The sequence below is a fragment of the Sardina pilchardus genome, chromosome 12 (genome assembly GCF_963854185.1).
Source record: "Sardina pilchardus chromosome 12, fSarPil1.1, whole genome shotgun sequence".
In the NCBI taxonomy this organism is placed as follows: domain Eukaryota; kingdom Metazoa; phylum Chordata; class Actinopteri; order Clupeiformes; family Clupeidae; genus Sardina; species Sardina pilchardus.
In genome coordinates this window covers 10,122,679-10,147,625 of record NC_085005.1, presented here as the reverse complement: position 1 = coordinate 10,147,625, position 24,947 = coordinate 10,122,679, and the positions used below count along the sequence as shown (strand labels likewise).

Below are 24,947 nucleotides of genomic sequence, written 5' to 3'. Positions count from 1 at the left end.
CACACACACACACACACATACACTCACTCACGCACGCACGCACCCACGCACGCACGCACGCACACACACACACACACACACACACACAATCTCACACAAAACAAATGTATTTTGACCCGCTGAAGGTTGTTATCATTTTTCCAATTTGTTGGATTGTTACTGATTATCTTTTTTTGGTGAAGATCATTCTCACAAGCACAATGCTGTTGCTCAGTGGCACAAATGATGAGTTTTGCCAGGATTTACTTGACCATTGCAAAACATGCATGCTTAATTGTAATTCAAGATAAAGTATCTAGATGTTAGAAGTTAGATCTTAAGTGAATATCCAAAATATCTTTACATTTACCATGTATCAGTGACAGTGAATATACATATGAATTCTTATTACCTGTTTATTGTTATCAATTTTGTGTTTTAGTGGGTAAGGAGCAACATATGCAAACATTCTCCTGTTGGAGTTCACTCACATCACGAACAGAACGAACAGAATGGGCCATAATAACCAGCATCAATATGGGCTGCAATGTCACTGCCTGCAGCACTTGAAGGATATGAGTTTGTGAAATGCCTTCTTGAAATCCTCATTGGACATGGTATAAATTATTGGGTTTATTAACGAGTTAAGGTAGCCCAGCCAGGTGAAAGCGTCAAATAACTCAAGGTGAAAAGGGCAGGTTTTACACATCCCTGCTACTAACGTGTAGATGAAGAATGGAAGCCAGCATATTATATAGGCCCCCAAAATGATGCCTAAAGTTTTAGTTGCCTTTCTTTCTCTGGCAGCCGAGATTCTTTTCTTTTCCAAAAGGGCATCCGACACGGTGACTTTCACCTGGTTTGCATTGGCTGGTGAAATTGTGTCGCAGGACGACGTTTCATGCGTTCCATAATTCAGAGACGTAGTGGATGCCACAGACCCTGGTGAGTTAGTGATCAAATGAGCCGAAGTGAGCCGTTTCCCAGTTTTTTTAGGCGACTGTTTCAAAATTCTCTTCCGAGCTTCGACGTATATCCTACCATAGAGAGCTATGAGAAGAAACGTTGGTATGTAGAACGCACCAAAAGTAGAATAAATAGTGTAGAAAACGTGATCACTGTTCACGGCGCAACTAGTCACCTCCTCAGCCTTGACCTGACGCCAGAAGAATGGAGGTAGAGAGATGGAGATGGATATCACCCAGGCAGTAGCAATCATCCCCGCTGCGCGCGCCGAGGTCCGTTTTTTGGCATAGTCTACCGCATCAGTTATTGCCCAGTAACGGTCCAAAGCAATCACGCACAGGTGTAAAATAGATGCTGTGCAACATGTTATATCTGAGGATAACCAAATATCGCACATAACTTGCCCCAACGTCCATGTTTGACTCACCGTGTACAGAGCACTTATTGGCATCACCAGAATTGAAACCAACAAATCTGTAAATGCTAGGGATGCAATCAACAAATTCGCTGGCGTGTGAAGCTTCCTTGATTGATAAATTGTGGCAATAACAAAAGCATTTGATAATGTTGTGGCAAAAGTTAATAACGCTAAAATAATAGCAACACTTGCTTGAAACGCAAGATTTGCTTCTTTTTCCACTGCCTTCGGAGTGTAATTTGAATTTGAATCGTTGCTTGATATGTTTAATAACTCTCCAATGACAGGCGTTGGCTTGAACTGACTAGAACGCTCCATCCTCCGCTTGACAGATGCTTGAGATAGCGCCTTTGTACATATATGAAAATATCTCCTCTCACAGGGGTTCCTCGTAGTACATTTTTACACAGAAAGACGCATTTTCTTGTCATCTTGACCCCATTGAAGAAGCGTGCAATTTGTGTCCAGCGCTTCTCTGCATCTTGCCATGTAGATAGGTGAAATTGAAAAAAAAAACGAAAACTTTAGCTTGGGTTACTTCGTTCCATCTTCTTTTTGTAAACTGTTACTCCATTTGTCGTCGATTGAAGAAGAAAACGGGTACACCAACATTTCATACATTTCCACTACTCAGTTTTTCATTCAATTGCTCTGAAAACCCATACGCGAGGTCTGCGTAAAGGAAATCGAGTCAAATTGGACAATACTCTTTGTACTCTATATATCGCTCTTAATGTTTCTGATGGTATTCGTCCATTCTTTGTTGTTAGATGGCGATCCCCTATCACTTCAGAAGTTCTCGGAAATGATGCGACTCAGGCTTCTCACTCAGCTTTATTAGGTTCGCTCAGACAGCGCGCAAGCCGGCTATGCGTGGGGATGGCACAGGTTCTCCTTCTCCGGTCATGTGCGTGTTTTCCACTGGGTCATAACGCCTTTTCTTTAAACCTTAGCAGTCAAGCAGCGAGTCAAGGGCTTTATATTTGTCAAGTTAACACTAGATTAATCATCCGCACAGAAGCGGTGAGTGAATATTTGTAGAAGGCGCTGCTCATTCAAAAAGTCTGTTCAGGCTGAATACACGAGCGCACGTATAGGCAGCCTGCCTGCAATAACCTAGACAGAGAAAAACATACTGTTACTGCAAGGGAACCTTTTGTACTGATACAGATGTGTACTGTATGTAATATGGACAGTGAACACACCATAATACTACCTATAATAGAAGTAAAAAAGTAATACACACACACACACACACACACACACACACACACACACACACACACACACACACACACACACACACACACACACACACTCACTCACTCACTCACTCACTCACTCACTCACTCACTCACTCACACACACACACACACACACACACACATATATACAGTATATATATTCTGACTCTGATATTTGAATCTCCATGGTTTGCACTGACATGAAGGACAAATGGTAATGATGGACAAATGACCGACTCAATGGCATACACATGCATTGCAACATAGCACGCATACCATAGCTGATGCAGTGGCTTGTTGCCGTGGCATTGGCATGAATGCACAGGGGTCATCTGATTCTGCATACACCTCTGGACTGCCTCCCCTAGTAACAGCTTAGAGATGCATTACTCTGCCGTGTGTGTGTGTGTGTGTGTGTGTATGGATGTATGTGTGTGTGTTCAGGGCTGTTGGAATGTCTGTACAGCCATTGGTTGTGCTGAACAGCACTGCTAACTGTATTCCTATGTCTGTCATTATATAGAATAAGTTGTGAGCGGATGATTGTTTCCATCTTCTCCAAGAGGAAAGCCTGGATGGGCTCAAGATCCACATATTGAAGGAATGTGAAGTTCAATCGGATGGTGTAGTGACTCATCCTTTTCAGCTGTTCCTGGATAGCAACTTCATTCCTGTTCCCAAGAAACCCAGTGCCGAAGACATGCATGAATGATTCCAGGCCTGTGGCACTTACCTCAATATTTTGCAAATGCATGGAGAGGTTGATCACTGGGGAGCTTATCACCAAGGTGGGAGAAGTCTGGACTCACTCCAGTCTGTTTACAAGGCAAAATGGGGATTTTAGGATGCCAAGTCTTCTGGACACCGTGATACATTGATGCTCCAATTTTAGTTGTAGGCTAAGGTTTTGAACTTGGGCTAGTCATGTGCTTAACACAGTAAACATGAGCATGCTTCTGCATGGCCCCCAATAACTAAAAGTCTACACAACAATGCTGTCGAGTTTCTTTACTCTTCTCCCATTTAGTCATTGTTTTATTCTCATTTACTGTAATGTCACAACTTTCCTGCGAGTCCTATTGGGCGTTGCCATGACACCGCATGACAAGCGATACTTCCTGTCGCCAGTAGCTAAGTTCCGGTTTAGCCATAAACAAGCAAATCATAGACCTAAAAGAATTGGACAAACAGACTCCGTTGTTCTCAATGGGAGGGGATTGTAGTTGTTGTAGAGAATCACCATGATTCATGAGTGCACTCACTAATGCTTAACCTCGGGTCAAGTCAGGTCAGATCAGCTCATGCCATAGATGGAGCACAGAAAAGTCAAATTTCATCACTTAATAAAGATGGGCATTTATTTCTGTAAGGCACACACCACATATTTCAATAAATTGCTCAGCCCCAAAGTCCACCACCATGGTTCTTATATTGCCAGATTCAAGACAGTCTGGCCTACACATACTGTAGGCTACATGAAAGGCATGTCGAGCTGCCAGCTTGCTGTGGTAATACATGTCAAAATATAAGACCACCAGGCTACGGCATAATTTCATGGAGTGCTGAATACAATATTTTGACCATTTCTGAATTGTGAAACTCAGCAAATATGCTTTGTGATTGTGAACTTATTGCAGTTTCACCATAAATATTCCACCTGTGTGCATGTTTAAAATTCTTGAGTGCAAAATCATGTCTTAGTTTCTCTAATTAAGTCTAACCTCTGAATATCTTTTCAAATTGCACCAGATTGATATCTTTAAATATATCAATATCGAGATCCTACCTGTGGATGGGTACGGCCTATCTTTTCTACCCCTTGGTATTGAGAGGTCCCCCTCTCATGCCATCCTCAAAAATATCCTTTAGCCAATCAGCGTCGAGCAAGGTCAAGTGTATTGAAGTGTAACTTCACCCCATAACTCCACCCACTTCACATTTCTGAAAAAGGCTTTCAAAATGGGCGAGACGTTCTGAAATTTGGAAGGGCGTGCAGCACTGCTGTAGCCAATCAACCATGGTGATTTCGTGTCAATCTGGGAATGAGTGCTGCAGACATGGCTTATCACAGGTAGGCTAATCAGGGCAGCAGGTGTTAGGGCGTTTCATTCCTGATTTGTAACGACCCGGTGACGTAGAGTTGGACGAAAAGTACAGGACTATGTCAGCAAGCATTCCAATAGCATTTTGGACCAAAATGCCATGGCATGTTTCAACCTGTAGAGGGTGCGGAGAGTCTCCAATACAAAATCATACGAAATGTTACTTTTCTTGGAAAACACGATTTTTGTCAATATTAACCCTTGTAATAGTGTAGTTCACCACTTATGAGTATTATCAATCAATCAACAGCTCAAAAAACATATTTTAGGGTGCAGTTACACTTTAATGATGGAAATCACCCTTTTATGTGTAGCCTACTAATATGTGCATAGCCTACTGTGTAACAGCTTTTTTCTGGTTCTGTCCAATTTGTTTCTTCGTATCTTGTTTAGCCTACTTCATAACCGTCCACCTGGCACCTGTCCGTGCTCTGTAGTAGCCTAGTAGTAAATGTAGTAGCCCAATATAACATATGAAACCATGAATACACCCTTTGAGTCATGAACAAACACCTCGCATGCCCCCGGACCCCGGACCTACCTAAGGGTCCATTGTGGGCCGAGATATAGTTTTTCTGAAAGAAATTCCTATCTACTCACGCTAGCCTCTAGGAACGTACGGAGCCTCTAAAGAGACCTGAGGAAACTTTTAACTTTCAAGTGTGCACCTAAAACTTTCACGTGCACACCTAAACATTTTACGTGAGCACCTGAAAGATAAAAGTTTCCTCAGGTCCCTTTAGGGCAGTGGTTCTCAAACTTTTTCTTTCATTCCCCACTTTGATCAAGGGGGCTTTCTCGAGCCCCACCTGTCCATCATCGCTCTATAGAAAGTATAGGTCAAGCTCAAAATTGTCATATTTATAACGTTAAAAATCTAAATCAATGACCAATAACGTCAGTTTTTTGTAATTGACAAGGTGTCAATCCTTGCTTCAAAAAAAGCTGATTTCCAATAATACAGCAAAAGGGCCAACCTCATGCTACCATTGTGTTATAAATGAAGTTCAACACTCTCAACCTCGTTCAAAATCGTATTCAGGTCAAGCCTTGACGCGAGCGCTTCCCTGAATGAAACAGTCCGTCTGTTGCGCATCGGGCACTACCCTCTTTATCACGACGATAGCATTTCTTTTACCTGCTATCGTCTGTGCGCCAACCGAGCAAAGTCACTCACAGTTTTCCAATTTGATGTCCTGTTCTGCCAGGTAGACTAATTGTTGAGATCAATGTTGAATAGTTCATCTGCAGTGGCCCTACTTTTGGCATACTCGCAGAATAGAATATCTTCGCCCGCTGTCAAGTTAACAAAGCGGACATAAGCAATAACTAAACCACCTTTGTAACTGTCGGTGGCCTTGTCCACTTGCAAGGCAAAACATGAGTGTTTGCGTTTGTCAAACACTTGTTCTTCGACATCGCAGAACAGCAATTGTGTCGTCGGACAGATAGCCAAGATATCCTTCAATTTTACTGCGCTCGTCTCGAACATAAACGGGTTTTTTTGTTTCCGCTGCAATTAAAATTCCGACATCAATCATTTTTTTCGGACTATGGTTCCAGGACAGACTAACGTTTTCATCTGGTCAGGCCTATAAGAGTCTAGATTACCTTGTTTGTGTTTGTTTTGTGAGATGGAGGTGCATTCTCGTAATTATCAATAAAGGAAGGCACAGGCTACAGATTAAAAAGAAATCTCCGGTTTTTCACGTCAGCTCTCGCCCCACCTGGCATGTCTCTGCGCCCCACTAGTGGGGCGCGCCCCACAGTTTGAGAAACGCTGCTTTAGGGACTCCGTAGGAACTCAACCAGTAGCAGCTAGGGGGCGATGACATTACTTTCACTCCCTATTTGTCTGGACTGCTGTAAAACTGCTGTGTAAATGGATCTGCTGTAATGCCTCTACACAATAAGGGTAACACTGACTTAAGTTGATGAAGACAAATGCTTAATCAGAGATGGATAATGCCTCTGGGAAACAATCTTTATCTGGTAAGTAGAAAAAAATCATGCTGTTGCTAACTCTGCCAGCTGCTAACCGGCCATCCACAGACATTCTAGAATCAACGAGTTAAAACAGTTAGCTAGATAGCTAACCTTACAGTCTTTTTAAAAAAAGGTTTGCTCAGCGATTAAGTTGGCTACGTAGAAATAAACAATTTCAAATTCTCATTACTCTTTAATTCTCATCACATTAAACGACAGGTCATACCCCGGTGTTTAAATATTGTGTGTGGATCCTTACCAGGCTGGCGGTAACGTTAGCATAATTGTTAGATAAGCTAGCTATCTGGCTTAGCACTAGCTGTCATCAATCAGTCTCCCTTGCAAACCAGTGTGTCTTTCTTTATCTTTAAATCACTGTTATTGTTGTTTCCATTCGATAGCTTATTCGGTTTGAGTTGAAATAAATAATTTAAAGACTGTGACGTACAGTAACTTACAGTAGCATGGTTTTGCGCCAAATAGCCAATTGTAGTATATTGTTATAAATGTTACATCGACAGTGAACAAACCAACATTTTGATAAAGTGACAAGGTTTTGATTTGCATTCTACAAACATGAATTGGGTTGGGGAAACTGACCTTAGGTCTGTAAGCTCTTATTAATCAAATCTAATACAAGGTGTTTCAGAAGCTTCCAATCACTATGCTTAGTTTAATATACTGTAGGTTTGACAGTTAGTTATTCACTTTGGCTATCCTATCATGCTTGAGGCTAACTCTTTGCAACTTAGTTTGTATTATTATTTTTTTTTTCTTCTGTGCTCAGGGAATGCTATCACATCATGGTACTTAAGATCAACTAAACTTGCAGTGGCAGCTGCCATCATTAAAGCCAGGCCACCAGGGAAAAGTGGTAGACAGTATGCAGAGCAATTGGCTAGCAGGTTCAACCATCTTGAGCAGTCCTGGAAAACGAAAGCCGAGGGCCTACAGGAGGAGGTCCTGCACCTTCGTCAAGAACTTCTCCTTTCCAAGATGCTGTCGAAACCCCACAGGAACAGCGAAAATGGTGTGTTCCATTGATTGACAGGTTCTCTTTCTGTTGTCTGCAATTCAGGGTTCTTGTATAATATGCCATACTCCGTATAAACCATGCCATTCTAATCTGTGCCATTCTCACTGGTAGTATGTGTTAAAAAATGAAATGGCATCCATTTTCCAGTTCAGCTGTTCAACAGCAGGCAGTCATGCTTAAAACTAAGCAGTCAAACTGAGTTTCCATAGCTTTGAGTGCTGTACAGTACGAATGGATTGCAAAGGATATAGTCATAGATCAGTTTTCTTTTTTTTTTTTTTGGTATTTAAGATGTCAGAATCACCATGGTGTGTTTTTGTTATTGAACTATGGTATGTGTATAAAGGAAACAATGTGTCTGTCATTCCCAGGTCACCAATATGTGTGAACAGACTTATGTGTTATGTTCCATTATCAGCAAAAAAAATGGACTGCGGGGAACCAAATCTTTTGATGTGTTCATTTGTAAAATAAATAGTAGTTTTGTGAAGGGCATTCACTCATGTTAGGAGAATAGTAATGGAGACATTTGGAGATATTTAATAATCAAGCTAATTTCCTCTTGATTTCAGTAGGCAGTCAAGTGTAAAACTGGGCAGTCAAAATGAGTTTGTGGTACTGTATATCACTGCAATTTGCATTTGCATATTAGAGAAGAAAAGGCAAAAGGCCGCCTCAGCATTGGCTGGTTGAGGACAAAGAGCAATCTTTCAAATTGACAAAAAGTGTATAGGATTAGAACTACTGACCTGCACCTCTAAAAGTGGGATTTCCTTATTTGTCTTTTGGCATTGAAGAGATTAGGGAGAGGGTTGCATTCTAATTCTTTTCTAAAATGTTCACAAAGAAAATAAAATCAAATTACTATTTTTATACTACTAGCACTAAATGGTAGATTTATTTCTTTGGTTTAGTTTTTCCTATAGACGTTACCCTTTCTCTAAGCCAAGAATCAGAGACAATGTTTAACCTTAGCCAACTACTAGCCTACAGGTGTTTTTCAGTCAAAAAAAAAAAATGAAATGTGTGTTTGTTGTTCCCTACAGGTGATGGTTTAATGGAAGTACTCTCACAGGATCTCATCCCATGCTTGGGGCCCTTGTTTAGTGAGCAAATGAACTCGTTGTCCGATTCAGGCTGCGGAACAGAGAATAGCACAGAGTCCCTCCAGCAAACCCTGTGTGTGGAGAAGGACCAGACGGAGACCTCCGCACCCATCCCCACCCGCCCCGGGCAGCCCCACTTCCCACCGCCGAGCTCCGACCCACGGGAGAACGCCCTGCTCTCCCACATGCAGTTTCTGCAGAACCTCTGCAGCTTGCGTAAGCTGGGCACCCGCGGGCTCTCCCTGGGTGGCTCTGGCACTGTGGTCTGGGACTCGGTGTGCCAGCTGCTCGGCTCCCTGGTGCCCGCAGCCTCCAGGGACGTCCAGTGCCACCTCCAGCAGGCTTTGCTTCCCCAGGCGTCGCAGGTGGCAGCGCAGGTCGTGGATGAGTGGCGCGCCCACTGTAAGCCCCCGGGGTCATTCCTCACCCAGGCAGAGGACTGCCTGAAGAAGCTGACTGGCCACCTGTTGAATAATACTCAACTCAGTCGGGCAAGTCAAATTCATTTGTGTACTTTCTGTGTGGGTAACTAACTAGACAGAGAGGGAGAACAGAGGCATAAGGCATATCAAGTGTATGCCATGATGAATACATGTTGTCTTTGGTTTATTGGGTTCTAATTTAAGTTTGCCGTTTGCCATCTAATGCAGAGCTAATTGTTAGTTCACCTGGCTACTGCAATTATCCATTGGCAGTTTATTGCCTTTATGCTCAGATGGCTTTTATGATCAGTTTTTTTTATAGCAGATATTTTGTAGATATTTTGTAGACATTTGCCTCTGAGGCCTGAAAAAAACACACCAACACACACAGCGAAAACACTAAAGACAGGCCCGTCTTCTGTCTGACTCTGACAAAAATGTTACCCCATGCGTTCATTCACCACATTTGGCTGTTTTACTTCGTGAAAAGCCCACTGACCGTAGACATTGCCATAGCGGTGACATTGACAATGGAGAAAACGTCTAGCCTACCGAGTGTCTGACAGAAATGACATTTAGTGCAAACATGATGATTGATCATCTCCCTCCCTTCCTTGTTATCATAATTGCGCATTACTTGGAAGATTACTTTCTGCTCAGATTGCAATGACAGTGTGTGTTGGCGTGGACTGAACTGTGGAGTGATGTCCAAAAATGCACATATTTCTAGAATGCTTCAGAATACATACAGTCTCCCCGCAGATCTCATTAGTCTGTGATTACTCTCTCCTGGTGCATAATGAAGACGGTGCCATGAAAAGTGTTTACACTACCTGCAGTTTTCCAATTACTGTGCTTTCAGCAAGTCCAAAAGCGCTGTAATTGCACAGCCAATAATGGTGATATGCTCCTCAGTACACACACACTCACACGCACACACCACACACACACACACACACACACACACACACACACACACACACACACACACACACACACACACACACACACACATGGACACATATCTAGACTCATAGGACATAGGGTTGTGTGTAGTTGTTCTGTTACAGTAGTATGCTCCTCAATATGTATGCACACACACACACACACACACACACACACACACCTCTACTGTAGACACACATAGGATTGCGGTTAGTTGTTCAGTTAGTATTTACACCCACTTTGGGATGCAGTTCAAGCACGGCCATGGTTAACATCTGGACCATCAAGCTTGTAAAGAAAGGCGTAATGCATCATGCAGAGTTAATGGGGATGGCACATCTGTATGCATTGTTGCTCGCTCACCAGATGTCCTATTTGTCACTCTAGGTAGTTGTCTCTGCAGAGATGTGAGGCATGCTGTGTAACAGCCTACAGCTGTAAGTAGGGGACAGCAAAGGATTTTTTTTTTCTTGGCCCCTTTGAATCAGCGTATAATTTCTGCTAATGGACTTTGATCTTAAAGGGATGGTTCACCCCAGTGGGTATTCTGCCATTGTCTTCTGTCTGAACTTCACGCCAGAAGTCTGCCATAACAGATTTGCTCGCCCTGCAGCGGACTGTCAGTAGTGACCGGAGAAAATTGGCATCTCAACACCTCCGTGGCATTGAGGCGTTCTCCTTTTCTAACTTCCATTTCCCCCAACAGAAATTGAAACATCCTTGCTAGTGTAAGGATGAGTGGGTTTGTTTTCCCTTTTTTTGGCAGAACTTTGCCTTTAATATTATTTTTTTGTTCAATCAGGAGTGGTGGACACTATGGCAAAATCCTTTTTTGGGGGGGCGGGGGGCTTGAAAGCAATCACTGTTGTGTCAGAATGCCTGAGTAAAAGTTGTCATGCTTGGTTGATGGAGGATCGCGCCCCTTGTTGGTGGAGATTAATAGCAGAGGGCTTATACATCAGCAGGTGGATTGATTTCACAAATCTGGGCCCCTAACGGGGCAGGATCAGAAGCACACACACACACACTCAGTATTTCATACATCTGATATCATTGTTGATCTTAGGCAGCTTCAGAAAGCTAAGACTCAAAGAGTTCCTGGAAAATTTCCCAAGTCTTGTGATAATTGCTGTCTTAGTGCAAATCTCTGGGTTTAACGCTGAAAATTGAATTGCTTGTTAAGTCTTCAGAGACCAGAGATCATTGGAAGTGGTCTGTTTTCAAGTATGTTGACACTTTAAATGTTGCTTTATCATCTGATCATGTAAATGTTGCTGTATCATCTGCAGAACAATTGCAAACATTATTGATCCCCAGACTGAAAGTGGAAAAATAATTGTACCTTTCCTTACGTGTCCAGTGCTGACCTTGAACATCAGTAAAACCAGATCGATTCTTCGATTACCCATCAGCATTCGGTACAAGCAGATGGTACATTACATCAACCTCCGTGGCCTTAACTCCCCTCAGTAGTTTAACCTCCCATTGCCGAAGATGGCCCCAGTACCTCTGTTTATGTAATCTACTGTACTGTCTATTGAATTACAATTATTTAAATCCTGAGTGCTGTATGCAGAGGCAGAAAGAGGCTGTCGTTTTTATGTTGTTCTACTCATCGAGTTTTCAGGGGGAGTTTTCAGAAGGTCATATATTTAAAAGTACCTTTAATTAAATGCGTGGGTGCTAACAGAGAAGTGCACGTGTGCTCAGAGAAAATGCACTCCATGGCTCCAGGTGTAGATCCTTGCAACAGCGTAGGTCAATGAAAACACAATTAATCAAGTTCAGTATTGAGTCTGAGAACACAAAGTCACTTCTGGAAAGCAATTTCAAAGACACGTCATCGCCGTGATGCCTTTCTTACAAGAAGCAGGTGCTCAGTCTTTGGCTCGAGGGAAGAGAGGTCGGCGGCTGTAAAATATCAGTCGCGTTGTCCGCCAGGACCTTGTTGACTACAAGGGAGCACGCGTGCAATAACACTGTAACTCTTCCGACGGTGACATGCCATTTTCCCCCTTAAATGGACAGGAGTGAGCTTTGCTCCAGGACCGCAGCATGCATTTATCATGACCAAAAGAAATTGGACTCCTGGCTCAGGACTGGAGATCGAGATACATAGTCTTTTATGGCGAATCATTGCTAGCCTATCGCCACTCACCCGTTTGCCCTTCCACCAATCTGCCTCGACCCGCAGAGTGATGTTTGAGACCCCCAGGGCCATCCCTTTCATGTCATCCTGTCAACTAAAGCGGTTAGTTTAGTACAAGGAGCAGAAGAATTACATGCCTTGTGAAACTTATTCAAGGCTTGTCACACATTCGGGCTCGACAGCAAACTGGTCTGCATTCTCACATACTTGGACTTGAACATGTATTTGGATAAGCCAAAGTCAACATATCACTAGGTATTTTGCCAGATCTATAATTACAGTAACAGACTATTTTCAGATAACTCAGACAAACTATCATCTAATCATTGGCTATTCATGAACATGGACTTGATGTGGATCCACTAACGTCAACGTATGACTGGATGTTTTCGCCAGATTTATAATTAACAGATCAACTCATAGTCACCATCATCTAATCATTGGCACCAATGCTTTTCATTCATGCATGGCAGACTTATGTAATTGATGAACTGTTCTCATCCAGAGCGATGGGATCAGGCCACGTTCTGCTGATCTCAGCCAGCAGTTGACATATGCCAGCACCCGGAGGGTGGCCCGGGGGCCCTGTTCGTCTTCTCTTACAGGCAGTGTGTGTGGGTGGCATTACTGGCAGATATGTCATATTTGGACAATTCCCCCCCCTCCTTGGTCGTTAATGTCGGCCCGGGGGCTGGCTGTGTGTCGTAGCGTTTTGTTGATTTAAATTGGTAGACAAGGAGATGAGGCAGCTCTCACCTCAGCACTCGTGAGCACAGCTACCCCATGAGTCAGGTCTGAGGTCACCTAACATGACAGTTCCCTACAGGCTGCCCCGCAGGTTGGAGAAATGCCTGCTGCTCATTGTCTCTTTTTATTGTTTTATTGCTATTGTGTCAATTTGACAAGTCCTCTGACATCTGAGGAATGACAAAATTCACACCATTGGTAGACTTCCTCATTTAATTGGACTTGCAGGTTAGTAAATGCATTACGTGCATCATTTTAATCCTGGCTCTTTGTGCGAAGTAGGGATGGAGGAACGCAGATTATAGCTGCTTTTGCCATAAGCCAGCAGACGTCACCATCCTGATCAGGTGCCGTCAAGGGGCCATGGAGCTGTGCCTCTGGGGGTGTGGGGGCTACAGTTGGAGTGTCTGTACTCTGTACACGCGTTGCTGTAATCAGGTGACTGAACGCTTGTTTCTCTCCATTTGATCCGCAGTGAGCCCCAAATCGGGTCTGTTCAGGAGAAGTGTGCAGCCATTGCTGGGAGCTGGTGGGGGTGCTTGTTATCTTTTGGCTTTCTTTGTGGTGTCTTCCCTCTCGCTTTATATTCTGTGTTCCTCCCCAAAGCCCATTTCTGAAGAAGAGTGCGTTTTTTTTTGTGTTAATCTCTGCAGAGGATTTGAGTGTCTCCAGCACCAGTGCTCTCTTCTCCCAATTGTGTGTGTGTGTGTGGGAGCTGAGCTAATAGGAATCCCGTGATTATTCCCTCGCTGTCACAGGGCGCGTTCCCTCCTCCTCCTCCTTTTCCTGAGTATGGGCCAAATGCATCATTTTCATCAAGTTGGCCTGGATACAAGTCACAGTTATTCCCTCCTGAGTGAGCAGAGGAGCATAGATTGATAAAGCCAGAGTGAAAAATCATTACCAGAAAAAATAATTAGATTTTTTAAATTTCAAATTTCATTGCCTCATCCCCAAGGATGTTATGCTTGCCGTACTGTTTCTTGGTTTGTTTATCTGTCTGTCAGCACGATCAAGTCTGCATGACTTATTTTTCAAGAAACATAGTGGGGGCATCCACAAATAATTTTTCACTTTCGTTAACATTACGTGATCAGGCATTTGCCCTTGGTAGAGGTCTTTGGGTCAGTGCTCTCTAGAGGCCTGTGGGTCCATGCTCTCTGAGTGTGCCTGTAGTTCATCCTTATTATTTTGGTACTCAGAAGCAAGTGGCTCCTCCATGCAAATTTGCAAGCGTCGAAAATTAATTGTTGGGAAGTACACAACCCCCCCCCCCCCACACACGCGTGTTGATGATGAAGCAGTTCTTGTCATGCACGGTGTTGTGCTGGACGCAGACTCAGATGCAGGAGCATGTCACGTCCTTTGGACATTGAAGAAACATTGCAGGAGATTCCTGTGCATTACCTTTTTGCATTAAATAAGTAAATAAGTTGTTTATTATTCCAACTTAGTAATGGTTTGCACCACAGATACCCCTGGCCTGGTACACAAGGGGCCAGCTTCCATTCTCTGCCCCACCGCGTACGCACGCACGCACGCACGCACGCACGCACGCACGCACGCACGCACGCACGCACGCACGCACGCACGCACACACACACACACACACACACCCAGAGTGAGGTGCTCTGATAGACCTCTTTACAGTTCAGTCACCACTAATGATGGAGCTGTTATGTGCTGGCAGTTTAGAGAGCGATTGAGTGAGACAAGCTGCCCACTGCTTCTCCATGAAGTGCCTGCCCCTCCTTGCCACTCCACACACACACACACACACACACACATATGCAAGTAGTAGGTCCAAATGGTCAGGTACCCCATTACTCAAATGTCACTGCCCATCAAGGTGGTGAAGGTGTGGGAAAAGCCCATTTCTAAGCAATCACCTTTGGGAATAGTGTACGGTACAGTTGTGAAAGTAAGTTTCTATACACGTCTCTCATGTCATCCACATCTCAGTGATGGAGAGAAGGGAAGAAAGATGGACTATTAGGACATTAGGATGGACGATCTACGCTGCCTGCAGATTGCGGTCATTCCCTCAGGCTATCAGGCTGTTAGCGGTAACTCTGAAATCATTGGTCCAGCTACCGGTATATACCAATCAGAGATTCCTAACACTGCTCCCTTTTTTTATTTTCTCCCCTCCTGCTACGAATTTCTGTTCTCACGTTCACCAGTTTGTATACAGGCCTAACAGATCCACAGATGATGCATTATCCATTATTCTCCCTAAGATCTCTGGAACAGAGAAAACACCTACGTCAGGATGCTCTTCGTGGATTACACTGTAGCTCTGCCTTTAATACAGTCGTCCCCGACATCCCGCTAAACAAACTGCTGACGCTACTGTGGTGGGACTTAGTGTATAACGGGCAGGGACGAGTCAACCTACAGACAGGAAACTGCAGAACATAGTCAGAAACATTCACTTGTCATCAAAATCCAGATCTCAGTCCTTACGGCCTTGGACTAAAGCCGCGATTTAGTTTGAAGATAATGTCGGCAGCAGGCCCGGATGATGCCCAAAGGGTCAGAGGAGGTACATTGGGAGGGATTTGGATTTTGGAAAGTAGCGCGAGTGAGCACTGTTCCCACGCTCGTCCGGCTCCTTGAGCTTCAGTTTGATTTTTTTTTTTTAATTCATGTATCCTAGCGACATCTTAAGACTGCATAGATTGTATTGGTCATACCACCACTGTAAGTCACAGAATGATTTATGGGAAACAAGCTTCGCGCTAGGGTGGCTTTTTAACTTTTTTATTTTCGTACCTCTCAACTCTCGTCCTGCCTTTCCCTTGCGCTGAGAATTTATGAGCTACTGGCTCACCAAGAGCTGATATCCCGTCTTTTTCTCTGCTCCCAGCAAACTGCTGAATTTTTCATCCGTACCACTTCGCCATCATAAATGATTATGTGCAGCAAGTCTAATTATGTATTATTAAGAGCTCATCCATGTCATGGTGTCATTATGTTAGCCTTGTTTTTGTAAGGCATTGTGTGGGATGCCCATGCTCTTGTTTACTGAAAACAGATGCTCTTGATCGCTGAGCCCTCATGCTGTTGTAGGAAAGTAGCTTTATGTGAGTATCTTTCGTGTGTGTGTGTGTGTGTGTGTGTGTGTGTGTGTGTGTGTGTGTGTGTGTGTGTGTGTGTGTGTGTGTGTGTGTGCATGGATGGCTGTCAGAAATGTGCTCTCCTGTGTTCCTTTGGTCTCAATGTCAGCTTCTTTTACGTCCATGTGTGCAGGAATGTGTGTATGCTCTGTGCTGTGCATTTGTAGGGTACTCTACTGCATTTATGCAAGGTGTGTGTGTGGCTGTGTGTGTGTTTGTTTGATGTGTCTTCATGGGTGAAGGCATGCACCGTAATGTTTGTTCCCCTTTCCAACTTTCCCCCATGTTCACAGTCTCTGATCATTCTCTTCTTCTTGTTGTTTTCTTTCTTCCAGTTCCGATCGCAGGAGTGTCTGTCCGACTGCCTGATCCGGTTGGGTGGCAGTGCCATACTCAGACCCACCCTCCTGCGTCTCCTTTTCGCCCACATCAATCACCTGGCCGACCACCTGTGGCACACCTGTCAGGTAAGTTTGGGGGCACACTGGGTGGGCATGGTGGCACTGAAACCACGACGAGTGGGTGCAGGTACCTGACAAATGAGAGAAGTCTCTCGTACAGCACAGGGGGCTTCCCCAGACCAGGGATGTACAGTGCTACAGTATATGCAGCACATGCTACAAAACAATCAATCTGTGCTATGGATGATCTTCAAGCTTAGCACCAGTGACACCTTATTTAAAATGTTTTATAGCCTGAGTGTAGCCTGCAGATGAGGATTTGTAACTTCATGACAATGCTAGAGATTGTGTTGATTGTGCAACAAAACGATCAAGTTCTGTAGCACCAGTGTTATGAACAAAAAAAGTTAATGCACAGCCATGCCCCAGACATGAAAAGAAGAGTTGAAGCTTACGGATAGAACGTGTTTATATTTCTGTGCATGGAAAGGGAAAACTCGTGGACAACAATAACAATGCAATTACCGTTACAATGGAATGTTAACACCAAATCGTTCACATTTACCTATTTAGGGGAAAAAAAACATGTTCACCACAAACGTTCGGCAATGTTTGCCGAAGTTGAACGCACCTCTGATGCTGCTTTTTAAATCGTCTCCTCTCGGGGCTTTCGCCCCTCCCACCGAGCGCTGTCAGACTACATGCAGATAATTCAGCTTCGCAGTCAAATTGGCGTTCTGCCAGAGAATACACAAATCCCTCTCGGAGAGAGACACGAGGTGGAGGTAGGGTGACAGCGCATCGCTGCTCTGGCATTTCAAATGCATAAAGGTGTTTAATTATCCCGAGAGGCATTCCAGCATTGGTGGCATTCTGAAGAAAATGGGCTCTGAAAAGCCAAGACCGCAGCAGACAGTGTGAAATTTAGACTGTGTGAACGAGAGAAGAAAAAAGAAGAGATTATTCCGTGTCTTGCTTCTTCTCCTGTAGTGCTTCTTCCAGTGCTTGGGGGAAAAAAGGGTTTATCATGCAGTCATGCATACTGTATGTGTGCCTATATCATTTACTTCCAGCTGAGGCTCGGGCAAGACAGACTAAATTCACTCTTTATCATGCATGAACACTGCCTTGATTTCCTTTCCACAGTGTTGATTTTTTTTAAAAACGTGACTCCTTTCGAATACCCTGTGTTTCTAAAAGGGCAATTTTCGGCAGTTTATGCTGTTTTGATTCTAAAAGCCAATGAATATTCAGTGCTTTAGGCCTCGGTTAAATGTCTGCATGACTCATGAGAAAACTGCAATGGGCAAGGGGAAAAAAAATAAACATTTTCTCTTTGGACTTAATTTTTTCACATGGAGAGTAATTAGGTTAAGCATTTTGTTTCTGGGTTGTTGCTTCGCCACGGCAGAGGTGCTTGCGTAATCAGCCCTTCTGAGTCTTGTCTTTGTCGCGCGCAAACACACTCTCGCTTAGCTGTCGCCATGGGGCCCAGGCTAATGGAGCCTGTAAAAACGCCACGTTAATGAATCAGCCATTAGAGGTGAGGAAGTGTGTCACAGCTCCACAACAACATAGACTATCCTACCCGCATATGCTGTCCACACACGGGCCATCCTACTGTATGTTGCCAAGATGGTGGCCATGTTTATTCTGTTGTGTATATCTGTTTGTGCCAACAAGGGCCCAATTAACATCGTCGTTTTTTTCCTCGACGATACTATACTGCCTAAAAGGGCTTTGATTTGTGACAAGCGCCGCCTGCTGTGGCGCTGTCATAGGAGCAAGAGAATCATGGGAGATTTGGGGTGCATGACCGTTCCTGATGACAGGTGGAGATTTGAATTTCAAATAGCCAAAAAGAAGAAAGAGAGCAAAAAAGGCTGCAGTGATAAGGGGATAATTAGGGGGTTTTGTCTCTGTAAAACCGTTCAAGGATATTCCATGCATTTTACATTTGCAGCCCTCTCCTCCTCTCTCCTTCCCTCGCCTCTCCTCTCCTCTTCTCTTCTCCCCTCCCCTCTCCTCCCCTCCCCTCGCCTCCCCTCGCCTCCCCTCGCCTCCCCTCGCCTCCCCTCGCCTCCCCTCGCCTCCCCTCTCCTTCCCTCACCTCTCCTCTCCTTCCCTCGCCTCTCCTCTCCTCTCCTCTCCGCCCCTCTCCTTCCCTCTCCTCGCCTCCCCTCCCGTCCCCTCCCCTCCCCTCTCTTTCAATCTCCACTCCTCTCCTCTCCTCTCTCCACATTTCACTCATTGTATTGTTTTTTTTTTTTTTTTTTTAATGGTTGCATCACCGAGCACGAAAGTGTGATCGGTTCTTTATTTATTTATTCCATCCCTGTGATCGTTGTTTGAAGATCGGTGTAACTTTTGGCCGCTGTGGGAGGGACCTGATCTGCCCTAGCCTTGATAAATGATACACGAGCATAGAGGAAAGGGTTGGATTTACTTGTACGTCGTTGTAGGTTTCGTTGTAACAGTCAGCGGCAGTCATTAATAGTGGTGTAACAAGCTGAAATAATTTCATCATTTATAAACAGGCCATGTGTGGTGGTCGTAGCCATGAGCAAGTGAAATATTACTGACTGGCCTGTAAGTTTATTGATATGGCCATGTTCTTCAAAGCGGCTGAAAAATAACGTCTCTCAGTACTTGTCAAAACAGACTGTAGGCTTTAGTCCAAGCTTCTACACTGCCATGTGTCAACAGAGGACCAGGGCTCTGTTGCCTGTCACAGAGCACTGGGTTTGGAGAATTCTGCATTTTGTGTGAAGGGGATTTTTTTTTTTAACGCTTCATGTAGAGCCCCACAGGCTACGTTTAGTTTACAGAGCGAGAACAGACTGTGTAGTCTGTCTGGGGCCCTGGTCAAGAGACCGAGCATTCACACAGGAGGTGATGAAACACGCGGCTCAGTTGTTTGTTCTCCATGCTATTTGTTTCAATCCCACCCGGCGGACGAATACCTCTCGGTGTTGATGTGGCCACTGTGCAGTCCGCCGCTTCCTTTTGGCGCGCTGCGGATACACAGTAGTGTGTGTAGCCCCCAGTGTACTAGTGGACTGGGAGACGCGGGCATCTGGCCGTTATTATAGGCCTCTGTTGTGACGCTTCGCCGATCGGTTGGCACGTGTGAGTTGGTGGAGGCGAACGCTGTTCCTGAGGTGGGGGGCTGAGGTGCTGGATGAAGGCAGATTATTGCAGTATTTGGTTCTCTCCTCCTCCTCCTCCTCCTCTTCCTCCTCTTCCTCCTCCTCCTCCTCTTCTTTTCCCTCCACTCCCCATCTCCTCGCCTGTTTTTCTTCATAACGGTGACAGCGGTAAGGACAGCGCAGTCAGGTGCGGGTTTATTTTTAGTGTGTGGCGCGGCAGTGATGTATGTGTGCGGTTACAGCGTGTTAACCCCTCTCACCACAGGCGCCCTGGTACCCATATGCTCCTCAGCTCATTGCTGCTGACCTCACACCAGCGTCCTGCGAGGGGTCACCACACAAAAGGTCCCGGGGAGGTGCTGGGGAAATGCCATCAGACCATCAATCTGCTTCTAATAAACCCTGCAGCAAATGCAAGGCTGTGCAATAAGCCCTCACACTGAGCTTGATTTTGTTTGAGGTTTTACAGTCGATATTGTCTATAGAGCATATATTGGCAAAAAGTAAAGTAAAGTCTTAAGAATAAAAGTCCTTCTCTCATATGACAAACAGAAAGCATGTGTTAAACTTCAAGTTAACAGAACCATGACAGCCTCTGTCTTCTGTTTCCAGAAATGTCCAATATTGGGGACGTTTGCAAACAGAGCACCAGAGAAAGAGATCGAGGGATAGACTAGACACCTCTAAGCAATGTTTCAACTGCTGTGGCAGTACAAGTGAAAGGAACCTAAAAAGAAATTGCAGTGTGTCATGAAATTTTGTATAATTACACCTGAGTCGATTTGATGAGTAGGACTGTCATGCCCAGATTCAACATGACTTTAATTTGCTTTCGCCTTTCACATGGCACCCCAACGCACCTATTAGTGTATTTCATTCCCACTGACAGTCCCTTTTGTATTTCTCTCACCTGAATAATGAGCACTTGACAGGATAATTGCAGTATCCAAATGCATTTCAGCATCCTACTTTTCTGCTTAGCTAGCAGTTGACCAGCCAAGTGAGCTGATGAAGCCTCAAAAAGCTTCTCTCTGCCATGCATACAACTCTGTCAGAATTCAGTATTTATGATTCGCAGTGGAGGAGGGGCCTCGTTTGAAAGGACAAGCTCCCCTGCTTATTGTTATTCCCAGCACGTTAAAGTGACGAGTGCGACGCTAATAGATTTATTATAAGGTCACTGAGCATCTAAGGAGCTCCCAACAGATGAACGCGTTAAGAGGACTCGAGTCGCCCCCCCGAGACACCCAATTAGAACTCACAAGGGTTACTGAAGACGCTCAACCAAGAGGTGAGGACAGGGGAAAGAAAATGGAGCTGCGGAAAGCTGTTCTCGAAGAATGTGCTACCTCCGATAGCCATTTCCTGGCTCTTTGGGTTGCTTTTAGAGAGCTGTCAAAAGCCCATCCTTTAGGCTCCAGATTGGTGCCTGCTGACCTGCCAACAACGCAGCATGCACACTGCCACACAGGCACCAAACAGGCATTGCGACTGACATTTGAACAGCTGCTGGAGAGACAGACTAATGTAGAACAGAAATAACCTACCGACTTCAGCTATCCATGTTTTATTCATGATAAGCTTGCATTCTAGCAAGTTCCCTGACAAAATACACATCCAGGCTATCTCGCCTATAAGCGCTTGTTTTTTTTTTCTACAAGAGAGCTGTTTTCCTTTCCACCTCTAGTCTGGCTGTGAGGATTTTAGTAGCTAATAATGAACAGCCTTCAACTGCAGCCTTCATTAACATAAGAAGGAACCGTTTATGTCTGTGTCCTGAATGTCAGGGATGATCATCCTTAATTACGGTAAGTGTGCTGTCCTCTGGGTGATTGATGACGCAAATCTGGTGTGCAGAGAATATCTAAGACCACAGACTGAAATGATTATAAGAGCATGATGTCGAGAGACAGACCCCAGGACAAAGCTGATGAAAGTGAGCTTGGAAATTGTCTGAGAATTCTGTTGCTGTTTTTTCCCCCCTTTGGTTGTCTTTTCGATGTAATCCAATGGGCTGACAAACTACACTTTCAAACGAATGTGTTGAAAATAACACAAGTTGTGTTGTTTTAAACACATACTGTACTGTATGTCCAGATAGGGACGACACAGTTTGTGTTGTTTCTAACACATGATGGGGAATGGGGTTGAAAAAGGAAAATGCTGAAATGTCTATCTGCTCTGGAGGAAAGACCATTTTTCTTGGTGTTAAGAGAACTGAAAGTACTGTATGATCCGGCCTGGCTGCTCATCCTTAGGAGTACTGCAAATAACTGGCTGGTCCTGATTCATGTATGTCTTTATGTTTGTTTGCTGTCTCCTTAAAGCAACACTAAAGAGTTTTTTGTACCTTAAAATAACGTTTCCAAAATCATTTCAGCGGTTCATCAACTGGTAACAGGTGAACGGCACTTCTGCTTTTACTTCGTGGCCCTCTATCGGCTATAACCGCACTATGTAATTTTACGAGGTGGGGTAGTATATCTGTAGTTCGATGAAATGAGACATCAGAAACGACAAATTTGACATGCTTTGATGTCGCAATGCATCATACTTTCATAAAATCATGCAACATATTCTACCTTGTCTGTTATTTGCTGGATAAACAATGGTGTGTGTGCGACAGAGGAACAGTGCTTTAGTGTTGCTTTAAAGGGACACTTCACCGATTAGCATTAAGCTTTGTATCTTTAGAAAACCAGTCATGTTTTTGAATGGTCGTGCATCATTCCCTCAGTTTGCCTTGAGATGGGAGAAATATGAATTTCAATGAAACCCATGAATAGAACTACCTGCTTTCAGTGATGTAAAATTATGATTTTCACATAATTGAAAGCAGGAAGTCCAACATTGAAATCTGTATTTCTCCCATCTCAAGGCAAACTGAGGGAATGATGCACGACCATTCAAAAACATGACTGGTTTTCTAAAGATACAAAGCTTAATGCTAATCGGTGAAGTGTCCCTTTAAGACACACACATGTTGGATTTTTTTGCATGTGTGCGCTCTTCCAAAGCAGATTTGAAACTTTTTTGCTGTACGTCGAGGTTCAATGTGTGTCTTGTTACCTGCATATACATGCCACACATACACAAACCAATCTCAATCCACTCAATGCAGCAGTCACAAAAACCCCTCTTCTGCCTTCTCCCACAGCGAGACAGAATCTCCTCAACTCAACAAGGGGCACAACAAGAAGCCTTCATTTTGTTTGCAGTAGCCATCTACAAGTAATTGTGCAGTTTGAGCAGAGAAGTTGACTTTTGTTGCTGTCTCTGGGCCGTATTCTTAGCTCCCCAGACACCGTCAGGAATGCATCTAGGAATGGGTTGACTACTCTCTCTGCGCTGGCATAAGGGAAACCCATCTGTCCATCGGCTTGATGTGTGGAGGGAGGCCGGTTGTTTTGTCGGAAAAGTCTCCTTAGGGCTGGGGATGGGTGGGTATGCGGGGGTGTTGCCTTTCTGGGCACCGTTCACACAGTAGCATCTGGTGAGCAGCACAGTCGGTTTGAGAGAGAATAATTCAACAGGGTGAGCTCCTCTTTTTTTTTTGCCGTACTACAAGGCATGCTTCTGTCAGTATGGCAGGGATTAGAAAGAAGGGAAAGAGGGGAAGGCAAAGGAGAGAAGTGACAGGTCGTGGCTAATGGTGTGGCTGTCCAGAGCCAGCAGGCTCTCTACAGGCAGCAGAGTAGATCAGAACAGTTTGCTTTTTTGAAAGATAATTTCAGGCGTCTCTCTGGCCTGTCCAACAGTGTCTTGTGGCTGTGCTTAGAGAGTGTGAGTGTGGCAGTGGGAGAGAAACATTAAGGGCACATTCCTCTGGCATTTTTTGCTCCTAACAGCTCCTGAAGTGTGTGTGTGTGTGTGTGTGTGTGTGTGTGTGTGTGTGTGTGTGTGTGTGTGTGTGTGTGTGTGTGTGTGTGTGTGTGTGTGTGTGTGTGTGTGTGTGTGTGTGTGTGTGTGTGTGTGCGTGCGTGTGTGCTGTAGGAAGGAATGAGTGTTTTGTTGAAGGGAAGCAGTAGCCTGAGACACACTGGATACAGGCTACATAATGGCTCTCGGTGCTCCCTGAGGGTGCTCATTACGGAAGGCCCCATACAGTTGCCGTTCGATTCCGACCTTCCTACCGGACTCCCAGATGAGATGTCAGCATCGCTTTCACCTTCATTATCCCCGACGTGACAAATAACAGCCAATGCCTCCATCGATTATGCTAACAATCATCAATGTTGATCGTAAGCAAAGCAAGTGTAACTGCCACAGCTGTAAATCTCTTTATTGGGTTCACTGTCCAGAAATGTATTGGATTGGTGTTAGCTTGGTGCGCAGCCTTGTGGAAATATTGACACGGAGGCCGCATTATCGTTAGGGCTTTCTCCACATGGATGCCTGTGGTCAATCACAGCGTGTCCACCCATGCTTAATGGTGACCCGTGGATATGCCCCCATGTGGTGAGCTGGAGTGCTATGCTGGGACTCCATAATGCGTGAGGATGCCCTTAGGATGTGACCCCCTTCCCCCCCATCCCCACAGCTCTGCTTACTGACACATGCACATACGCTTGCTTGAGGAGTGATCCGATTAGCAACGTCTGCGCCGAAGGCGTCCGACCAAATAGTTTGAGATCAAAGTCATCCTTTCTTTTATTTGCTTTGGCTTATTGGTGATCAGATGACTTCTGTTTGATTAGTCACATCGTCCCCTTAAGGCCTGAACACACCAACCCGATAATCGGCCGTCGGGCAATCAGGGGCGGACGGTGACTCGAGTCTGTTTGGTGTGTCCCGTGCCGTCGGCAGTTGTCGTCGGCGTCGGGGCTAATTTTGGCCAGTTTTGGCCGACTTGACATGTCGGCCAGTGGCCGTCGGCCTCAATTACCAATCTGATTGGTTGAGTCTACCCTTTGAAACATCTAGGTGGCAGAGGACTTAGTTTAAACTTCGTTTAGCCATACATTTAGCGATGTAAGTTTCAAACTCATTTTGATAAACCTTTACTATTTTTGCTAGAACTACGTTTCTGAACGTGTGTTATTTCAGGTTATTTCCCATTCACTTTTCGTTTACTGTGCTAATATTAGCTAGCAAGCTAGCTAGGTTCACGGGCGAAAAGTTATTTATTCCGTGCCCAAGAGAGTGTTTCGTTGGCCTCACACACAAGCAATGGCAATA

At 44.6% G+C, this 24,947-nt stretch overlaps 2 protein-coding genes across 2 annotated transcripts in view; one reads left to right on the top strand and one right to left on the bottom strand.

Moving 5' to 3' along the window:
- Positions 1–241: 241 nt before the first annotated feature.
- Positions 242–1,826, bottom strand: LOC134098145 (5-hydroxytryptamine receptor 1B-like). The gene has a single exon (XM_062551117.1). It carries the CDS (start codon positions 1,679–1,681, stop codon positions 530–532), a length of 1,152 nt encoding a protein of 383 aa, XP_062407101.1. The 5' UTR covers positions 1,682–1,826; the 3' UTR covers positions 242–529.
- Positions 1,827–6,534: 4,708 nt separating this feature from the next.
- mei4 (meiosis-specific, MEI4 homolog (S. cerevisiae)) overlaps positions 6,535–24,947 on the top strand; it is a 38,112-nt gene continuing 19,699 nt past the window's right edge. Inside the window, exons 1-4 of the mRNA XM_062551532.1 lie at positions 6,535–6,701; positions 7,483–7,725; positions 8,778–9,328; positions 16,555–16,686. Of these exons, the coding sequence (XP_062407516.1) occupies positions 6,668–6,701; positions 7,483–7,725; positions 8,778–9,328; positions 16,555–16,686 (960 nt within the window). The 5' untranslated portion in view covers positions 6,535–6,667. The remainder of the gene's footprint in view (positions 6,702–7,482; positions 7,726–8,777; positions 9,329–16,554; positions 16,687–24,947) is intronic.

What these genes read in the sequence shown, in the direction of transcription:
- LOC134098145 (XM_062551117.1), bottom strand. Translation starts at nt 1,681, where the DNA reads ATGGAGCGTTCTAGTCAGTTCAAGCCAACGCCTGTCATTGGAGAGTTA.